At 56.0% G+C, this 9,410-nt stretch overlaps 1 protein-coding gene across 1 annotated transcript; it reads left to right on the top strand.

Annotated features, from left to right (window-relative positions):
• The first annotated feature begins 361 nt into the window (after nt 1–361).
• Sgsh (N-sulfoglucosamine sulfohydrolase) lies at nt 362–9,405 on the top strand. Its single transcript, XM_059269854.1, has 8 exons — nt 362–471; nt 2,876–3,036; nt 4,661–4,766; nt 5,103–5,253; nt 5,502–5,658; nt 5,996–6,077; nt 7,721–7,924; nt 8,746–9,405. The coding sequence occupies exons 1-8, from the start codon at nt 384–386 to the stop codon at nt 9,303–9,305; spliced, it is 1,509 nt and encodes a 502-aa protein (XP_059125837.1). The 5' UTR covers nt 362–383; the 3' UTR covers nt 9,306–9,405.
• Nucleotides 9,406–9,410: the final 5 nt, after the last annotated feature.

Below are 9,410 nucleotides of genomic sequence, written 5' to 3'. Positions count from 1 at the left end.
TCCTGAGGTCCCAGTGGGGAACACAAATAAGTCTGAGAATCTGGAGCAAGGCTGAGAACCTGGAGCAAGACTGAGGGCGGCCGGGATTCCGGTGTGACTCGGTGGGGGAGGGTCCCCGGAGTAGGGCGTATCCGGGGACCCAGCGCTGGCCCCGCGTCCACAGCTCCTGGTGACCCCAGCCCATGCGGCCACGCACTCCCTCGCTCCACTCCACGGACCCAGACTCACCCACCGGACGCTGAGGCTCAGGATCTTCTGATGTGGCCTCAGCCGAGTCCGCAGGAATCTCAGGGACAGAGTGGGCAGGGCATGGGCGGGGCCTGGCGTGCACGTGACCGTGGGGAGGGACCAAGCCGGAACCGCTTGCCCTGGCGGGCGCCGCCATGCACACCCGGGGACTGGCCTGCTGCGTGGCGCTGTTGGTCCTGGGACTCTGCTGCGTGCACTCGCGCAATGTGCTGCTGATTGTTGGTGAGTGCCGCCGTCCCTGGCACGGCCACCTGCTGCTGCCCCCAGAAGCGGCCACTCGGCTTCTGCCCTCCAGTGGTCCGTGCTGACTCCAGTGCGCCAGTTCTCTGGCAACCCCACTGCCATCCCTCATGTTGCAGGATACTTCGTAGGGACACTAAGTGCGTCAGGCTCTCCCGCTTCTGTCCTGTCCAGTCTGACCCAGCACTCCCACATCTGTAGTCAGAGCAGCCAGGGAAACCCAGTGGGCCCCAGCTACTTATGCCTGGCGGCCTTGCAGAGCTAGGGGGTTCCCAGAGCCCTGAGAAAGTCCCAAAAGAGAGACTGGCGCCCAGAGTCCCTGAGTCCTTGCAGGATGTCCCCTCAGCTCTTTCCGCCATCTGGCCTAAAGGTACAGTCCTCCACGGCCCACCTAAACTCCCTCAGCACCTCTTAGAAACCCCAAATTCCTCCAGCATTCACGAGACTTCCTGTTTGGGTGATCAGTGCCTGGCTTGTGACAACCCAATCCTTCTGAGGTCTGGCCCCGGGCCAGGCCTACTCTTTCTGATAAACTCTGTGGTGTCTGGGCAGGCCAGTTGGGTAATTGTAGCATAAACAGTGCTGTGTCATCACCGCTAACCCCCACACCTCCACGGGGGAGGAGGGCACTAGTGAAGATCTGCCGTGCGCATACACTAGGGAGGGATTGGTGCTGCAGCCTTCTGGAGCCCAGTTGTGTGGCTCCGGAGGTTAGGTCCTGTCTCAGCTTGGGCAGCTATAGCAACAAAAACCTTACAGGCTTGGGGCTGGAGAGATGGCGCAGCGCTTAAGAGGACTCAGGTTCAATTCCAGCACCCACATGGTGGCTCACAGCTGTCTGTAACTCCAGTTCTGAGGCATCTGACGCCTCTGTTAGTGTCTGTGGGCACATGTGCATACATGCAGGCGAAATATCCACAAAGCATAAAATAAAGATTAACACACACACACACACACACACACACACACACACACACACACACACACTAAAGGCCAGGTTTTTGACAAACAAGTGTATTTCTAACAATTCCAGAGTCTGGAGACTGGGACAGAGAGCCAGCTCTTCAGTCAGCTTCTGGGGAGGCCTTCCTGGCTTTTAGATGGCAAGTGTCTCATTTCCTAACATGATAGAGAAATGTCACAGCCCTGTTGGGTTGGCCCCACACTCATGTCCTCCGTTGGAGCTAGTGACAGCATGAATTTTGGAAGGACACGATTCAGTCTATATCAGGGTCGTAGGCAGGTGCTGAGACCTCTGTGGGCAGAAGCAGCGTTCCTTCCTGGCCTGCAGCAGAAGGCACACCAACCAAACACAACCATATCCCACCCGTCCTCTGGCCTGTCCTCCCGCTTGTCCTCCCACCCCTCCTCCCGCCTGTCCTCTGGCCTGTCATCCTGTCTGTCCTCCCGCCCCTCCTCCCACCTGTCCTCCTGCCCGTCATCCCACCCGTCCTCCCGCCTGTCCTCTGGCCTGTCATCCTGTCTGTCCTCCTGCCCCTCCTCCCGTCCCTCCTCCCACCTGCCCTCCCACCCGTCCTCCCGCCCGTCCTCCTACCCGTCCTCCCGCCCGTCCTCCCGCCTGCCCAGTTGGTGCTCGGGATGGAGGATGGTAGCTGGGCTGGAACTGGCCGTCCACCTCTGTTCAAGGATTGTGTTGCCTCTGAGGCAGGTGGGTGACATGTTGCCTCTGGGGTTCCTACCAGCTACTTCTGGGGAACCCCTGATGTCCTCTGCTGCAGAGTGGAGGGAAGGCTGTAGGATCTGGGCAGCTTGTCTTCATCCACTGCCCAGTGGTGGCTGTGTGTGCTGCATGTCACCTCTCTAGGCTTCAGGTGCCTTCTGTAGGGTGAAGGGGAAGATTAGTTTGCCAAGACTATAGCCTCTGGGGAAGACGACTGTGTCTCAGCAAGAGGCGGAGGTGTGGTGTGCACACACACGTGTCCCCGGCTGTGTCCTGGGCATGGCTCTCCTGGCTGGCTGCCACCTTGTGAGGTATCTGCAGAACCCAGGGTAGCTCAGTAGCCTGTAGTTATTACGTCAGGCCACTACCTACTAACGTGCCTGCATGACACCGAGTGTGTTGGGGTGTCGTGCTCCCCACACTAGCCTACCTGGTAACATCCCCACCTGAGTGTCGTGAATTGGGTTCCATGCAAGCCATGGTGGTGTCTTTCCTGCTAACGCATCCTCTCAGGGATCTTGCCTGCCTGTGTGTTCTCTGCTTTCTCACAAACTCCTGTATCATCATGCCTCCCTCGGGTGTCCTGCCTTCTGGGAGAGGCTTGCTGTCCTGAGCATCACAAGGCCAAGCCTTTGCAGCAGTACTCTGGGTCCCAGACACTACCCCTGCTGACCCCAGCCAACATGCCTCCTCTGTGCTCCTCAGCGGATGACGGAGGTTTTGAAAGTGGTGCGTACAACAATAGTGCCATCTCCACCCCTCACCTGGATGCCCTGGCCCGCCACAGCCTCATCTTCCGAAATGCCTTCACCTCTGTCAGCAGCTGCTCCCCGAGCCGTGCCAGCCTCCTCACCGGCCTGCCCCAGGTGAGAGTGCCTAGTGGGATGGAGGAAGGGAGCGGTGGATAGGTGACTCCAGGGCCCAGGCCTCTGCCGCGGGAAACCCCACATCTCTCCCTGAGGTGCTGTCTGGTTTCCTTTGCATCTGCAGGGACAGGGACAGCCCAGAGATCTCAGGTGCAGACCAGGGCTCTGCCTCACCATCCGTCGCCCCGCGGCCATGAGCAGATAGCGTCCTCATCTGTGACGTGGAGGGCACAGTGAGGTGTCACGCACAGGTCATTGTGGGGGCTGGCCAAACATGGCTCTGTGGGTGAAGTGCTTAGCACAGAGCCTGCACACATGCTGCCCAGCTCTGCGCTCGGATCTGTGGTAGGTCAGGCGCTCCCACGAAATGTTTAGGCACTTCCTCTTTTTGTTGTTATGGGAAAGTACATACAACATAAAATTTGCCATCTCGACAGTTTTCCAGTGCATGGTGAGTGGTGTGAGATGTGACCACATGACAACAGCTGTCCCTACCATCCACCCCTAGAACTTGCTCTAATTGTAACTCTGTCCCCGTTACACACTACCTCCCCGTTACACACTACCGCCCTATTACACACTACCACCCCATTACACACTACCGCCCCATTACACACTGCCGCCCCGTTACACACTGCCGCCCCGTTACACACTGCCGCCCCGTTACACACTGCCGCCCCGCTACACACTACCATCCCGTTACACACTACCGCCCCATTCCTGCAGACCCTCTCCATGCTGTCTCTGATCTGATGACTCAAGGGCCGTCCTGTGAGTAGGCTCACTGCTATCTGCCTTTTGTGACTGGCTGTGACACTGAGCTTAGCATCCCTGAGGGTCCTGCTCCTTGTAGCCCATGTCAGAACTTACTTCTTTCTCAAGGTTAAAATTCCTTTAATCCCAGAACGTGGGAGGCAGAGGCAGGAGGATCTCTGTGAGTTCACGGCCAGTCTGATTCTACAGGATGAGTTCCGGGATAGTCGGGTATATACAGAGACCCTGCATTAATATGTTTTTCTGTTCTAAAGGATTTTATTGTTTTTTGTTTGTTTGTTTTGTTGAGACATGGTTTCTCTATGTAGTTTTGGAGCCTGTCCTGGAACTCACTGTGTAGACCAGACTGGCCTCGAACTCACAGAGATCAGGCTGGCTCTGCCTCCCGAGTGCCTGGATTAAAGGCATGCGCCACCACTGCCCGGCCTTGTCCTAAAGTTTTAATTTACATTTTTAAATTTATCTTGTGTGAGCGAGTGGAGTGGAACACACCATGCACATCACAATGAGTCTCTAGAGTCAGAGACAACTTGTGGGAGTGGGTTCTCTCCTCACAGTCTGTGGGTCTCAGGGGTCGGACTCAGGTCTCCATCAGGCTTAGCGCTTTCCCAGCTGAGCCATCTTGCACAACCCCTAACCTTGTTTGAGACAGGGTCCAGGCCCAGACTTGCCTCAAACTCAGTGTGCAGCTGGGGCACATCTCCCTGGTTCCTTTCCCTGCTGCTGGTGTCCTCTGTCACAGGGGGGAGAAGGACAGAGTGGAGTTCCCCTTGGTCCAGCATCCTTAAGGGTCCTGGATGGGCTGTGGGGTGTGGAGCCTAGTCTTACAGCATCTGGCATCTGTCTGTAGCACCAGAATGGCATGTATGGGCTGCACCAGGATGTACATCACTTTAACTCCTTCGACAAGATACAGAGCCTACCACTGCTGCTCAGCCAGGCTGGAGTGCACACAGGTGAGGTGTGGGTGGGGTACAGTACAGGCATGTGGTCCCCCTCTGACCCTTTCCAGCCAAAGCTGAAGTCACTCTCAACCTATGTGACCTGTTGCTTTGCCAGACCAGCCTGCACAGAGGTGAAGCATGGGTCTGTGGATAGGATACAGGTGCAAGGCCACTGTGTGACCCTTCCTAGCCTCTTAGAGAGGGATGTCCAGGGCTCTGAGTCACCCCCAGAACCAGACCAAAGTCTCCATCTGCCCACCCACAGCAGCCACACTTTTAGGGCTTGGGTAGGATAAGGGGAGGGAGTGGACTTTGGACAGACAGACCTCTTCCCTTGTCGGCCCCCAGGCATCATTGGGAAGAAGCATGTGGGTCCGGAGACTGTGTACCCCTTTGACTTTGCCTTCACGGAGGAGAACAGCTCTGTGCTGCAGGTCGGGCGGAACATCACTAGAATTAAGCAGCTAGTCCAGAAATTTCTGCAGACTCAGGATGACAGGTACGGAGGGCTGTGTCCTGTCACCCCCTGGGGAGGCCGGACCTCTCAACAGTGGACGTAGACTGTCATCCCAGGGTCCACGGCTGACTGTGGCAGGAGCAGAGGAAAACATTCTAAATACCCAGGAGAGGGGGAGGGGGAGACTGAGGCAGTGAGGGAGACAGGGTACGAGTAAGCCAAGCCAGAGTGTGCCTACCTAAGAGTTGGTCCGGCCTTGACCCTCATACTGACCCCTCCCCCACATTCAGGCCTTTCTTCCTCTACGTGGCTTTCCATGACCCCCACCGCTGTGGACACTCCCAGCCCCAGTATGGAACCTTCTGTGAGAAGTTTGGCAATGGGGAGAGCGGCATGGGGCGCATTCCAGACTGGACACCCCAGACCTACGACCCTCAGGATGTGATGGTAGGAGGGACCCTTGCAAGGCTTCCAAGACACACAACCCATCCTCCCCAAATCCAGGGCCCTGCCCTCCTTAGAGTGTGCAGCCCTTGCCCCAGTGATGTGGCATAGTGTGTATAGGGAGACTTGGCTCCGTGGGCTCCAGGTCCCTCGTGTGGGCTGCAGAGAGAACCTTGGACCTCGGAGATGAAGGGTGTACATGCATAGAATAAAGCTGGTTTTGACCAGTCTGTTCACAGCAGAGTCAGGGAGAGGGCGCTGTGCCCTGTCTTCTACGCAGTCAGAAATGTCCCCGTCCCCCCATCCATTCTCAGACGCTCCCACATGTCTTCCTCCTCAGGTGCCTTACTTTGTCCCAGACACACCGGCAGCCCGAGCAGACCTAGCCGCCCAGTACACCACCATCGGCCGGATGGACCAAGGTGGGTCCCAGTGACCGGAGTTGTCTCTCTCATCACAAGCCCGGGAACTCTCATCCAGGCTGAGCTCAGCACAGTGGGTCCCAGCAGCAACGTAGTGTGAGCCAGGGCTGGTGTTGAAGGTGTGAGTGTCGCTTCTAGGGCTGGGGCGTCTGAATCCCTTGGCTTGTGGCCATGTTGCTGCAGGCTCCAGCTTCACACTGCTTAGCCGTGTGTCTTCTCCACTTTTGTGTGTAGCTCTCTTCTTCTTAAACACTTATTTTTATTATAATTGTGTAGGTGTTTTGCCTTCATGCATGTAATTGCATCAATGCATGCAGTGCCTGCCGAGGCCCAAAAAGGGCCTCAGATCCCCTGGAATGGAGTTACAGATGGTTGTGAGCTTCCATGTAGGTGCTGGGAATCAAACCTGGGTCCTCTGGAAGGGCAGCCAGTGCTCTTCACCACTGAGCCACCTCTCCAGCCCCATCCCTTCTTTTTATTAATTAAAAATTTTCTTTAGTTATTTTTCATGTATGTGTGTATGTCTGTGTGTTTTCATATGTGTATGGGTGTATAAATGTGTGTGCATGTGTATGTTCATGTGTGTATAAATGTGTGTGTGCATGTGTGTGTTCACATGTGTATAGTGTATAAATGTGTGCGTGTATGTGTTCACATGTATATGGATGTGTGAATGTGTGCATGTGTGTGTTCATGTGTGTATGGGTGTGTAAATGTGTGTTCACGTGTGTATGGGTGTGCATGTGTGTGTTCACGTGTGTATGGGTGTGTAAATGTGTGTGTGCATGTGGAGGCCCAAGGCTGATGTTGGGATCACCCTCATTCTTTTTTCACCTTATTACTGCGAGTCAAACCTAGAGCTTGCTGACATGGCTGGTCCTGTGAGCCAGCTGACTCTGGGGATCCCATTTCTGCCTCCGCAAGCGGCTGGAATTCCAGGCAGGCTCTCTCACTCACCTGGCAGTTATGTGCGTTTCTGGGATCCAAACTGTGACCCGACCCTGGCGTGACAGGCACTTCAACTGCTGTGACTTCTCCCTGGTGCCCTCTCTTTAAATCAAAACTCATTTTGACTTTCTGAGACAGGGTCTTGCTAGCTCAGGTTAGCCTGGAACTCATTAGGTAGCCCAGGCTGTCCCTGAATTCCCAATGCCTGCCTCTGCCTGTCTTGTGCTGGGATGACAGAAGTGAGTCTGCTCCTGGCTTCACTGAGAAGGGCCTACCTGGGGACCCGGGGATCATGTCCCCCTGCAATCCTTAACTTCCACCTGGTCACATTCACAGGTTCCTGCTGGTGTGTCTAGGGGTGGAGATTCAAGCCCGGCAGGAGGTGGTACTGGGACCATGTTTCTACCGGAGATGTTAGAAGGGTGTTCTATCTTCAGGCTCCTACCCAAGCTGTCTCTCTGTTCCACAGGACAGACACAAGAGTCTAAAGCAAGACAGCTTGGGGCAGTAGCAGCTGCCTAGTGTGACAGCAGTTCTGAGGGATGAGATGTCCCTGGAAGCCACATGACCTGCTCAAGAACAGGAGCTGTGTGGTGTTGGACAGACCAAAAGGGTGTTTCAGGGCCAGAAAGTAACAGAGCCCAGGGGTGAATGGACACACGCACCTGAGCCTTCCCCCTCCTCCCTCTCCTCAGGGGTAGGGCTGGTGCTCCAGGAGCTGAGAAGTGCGGGCGTGCTGAATGAGACCCTCATCATCTTCACATCCGACAATGGGATCCCCTTCCCCAGTGGCAGGACCAACCTATACTGGCCTGGTACAGCCGAACCTTTGTTGGTGTCATCCCCAGAGCACCCACAACGTTGGGGCCAGGTCAGCGAGGCCTATGTGAGCCTTCTAGGTATGGCTATCTGTCTGTCTGTCTGTCTGTCTCATGGGCAGGGATAGGAGAAGCCAACGTTCAGTGGGACTGCCATGGGTCAGATGCTGGAGTGCTCCCCTGATATAGGCAGTGCTCCACCACCTGGGCAAGGATGAGACAGCCTCCTCCATTACATGATGAGAATGAGTCACCTGGGAGGCCTGTTCCTGTCATGTCAATACCCTGAGTGTCTGGTGGGGTCCCAGGTGGTACTAATGGGCTGTGGGTACCCACTGGAGAACCAGTGTGGCATCTCCCTTTTGCTCAGGATCAGAGTCTCTCATGTAACTCGGTTCTGAGGGCCTGGTTCTCTAGCCCCACACCGTGAATGAGCAAACATGACCGCAGGTGTGGGAAACGGAGGGGGAGAGTTCAGCCAGTCCTGGCCGAAGCTTTCTGTGCCCAGCCCATTGCTTGGAAGAGCCTCTGTGTTCTTCTCAGGGTTATGAGACAGGCTCCCTCTGGCATGCACCCACCTCTCCATGTGACCACAAACCATGAGTGAGGGAACCTTGTGACCGACTCAGAGTGATTAGATGAGCCCTCCCTACCCAGGATTCTTCTGGTCCATAGGTTTTCGAAGGTCCCTAGATCTCAGCAAGCCAGGGCCTCTGGTTACACCATTAATGGCTCCACAGGCCAGAGGTGACCAATGATGAGGTGCGGCCCAAAGTAGTCCCTCCCTGCTGCTGATCTGATCCTACAGGGTGCCCATGGGATTTCCAGAGAGGCTCTGGTTCACCCCTTCTGAAGGGCTCCGTGTCCCTCAGGGATCCCTGCTAAGAGTTATTCCTTTGCAGACCTCACCCCCACCATCCTGGACTGGTTCAACGTTCCATATCCCAGCTATGCCATCTTTGGCTCAAAGACGATCCAGCTCACAGGCCGATCTCTCCTGCCAGCGCTGGAGGCAGAGCCCCTTTGGGCCACTGTCTTCAGCAGCCAGAGCCACCACGAGGTCACCATGTCCTACCCCATGCGCTCGGTACACCACCAGAACTTCCGCCTCATTCACAACCTCAGCTTCAAGATGCCATTTCCCATCGACCAAGATTTCTATGTCTCACCGACCTTCCAGGACCTCCTGAACCGAACCACAGCTGGCCAGCCCACAGGCTGGTACAAGGATCTCCACCATTACTACTACCGGGAACGCTGGGAACTCTACGATGTCAGCCGGGACCCTCGAGAGACACAGAACCTGGCCACTGACCCACACTTCTCTCAAGTACTGGAGATGCTGAAAGCCCAGCTGGCCAAATGGCAGTGGGAGACGCATGACCCCTGGGTGTGTGCCCCTGACGGGGTCCTGGAGGAAAAGCTCACACCGCAGTGCCGACCTCTCCACAATGAGCTCTGACAGTCCTCGGGGCACTTGGCAGCCTGCCTGCACTCAGACACAGGGGAGGAACCAATGGAGGCAGTGCCCACAGCCCCACCCTCTACACACCCATCTATAATGTGG

This window comes from Peromyscus eremicus, chromosome 8a (genome assembly GCF_949786415.1).
Source record: "Peromyscus eremicus chromosome 8a, PerEre_H2_v1, whole genome shotgun sequence".
NCBI lineage: Eukaryota > Metazoa > Chordata > Mammalia > Rodentia > Cricetidae > Peromyscus > Peromyscus eremicus.
This window is presented reverse-complemented; position numbering and strand designations above follow the sequence as displayed.

What these genes read in the sequence shown, in the direction of transcription:
- Sgsh (XM_059269854.1), top strand. Translation starts at nt 384, where the DNA reads ATGCACACCCGGGGACTGGCCTGCTGCGTGGCGCTGTTGGTCCTGGGA. An exon ending in TCCTCACCGGCCTGCCCCAG is followed by an intron (nt 3,037 to 4,660) that starts GTGAGAGTGCCT and finishes ATCTGTCTGTAG; the next exon opens with CACCAGAATGGCATGTATGG. An exon ending in CCAGGCTGGAGTGCACACAG is followed by an intron (nt 4,767 to 5,102) that starts GTGAGGTGTGGG and finishes GTCGGCCCCCAG; the next exon opens with GCATCATTGGGAAGAAGCAT.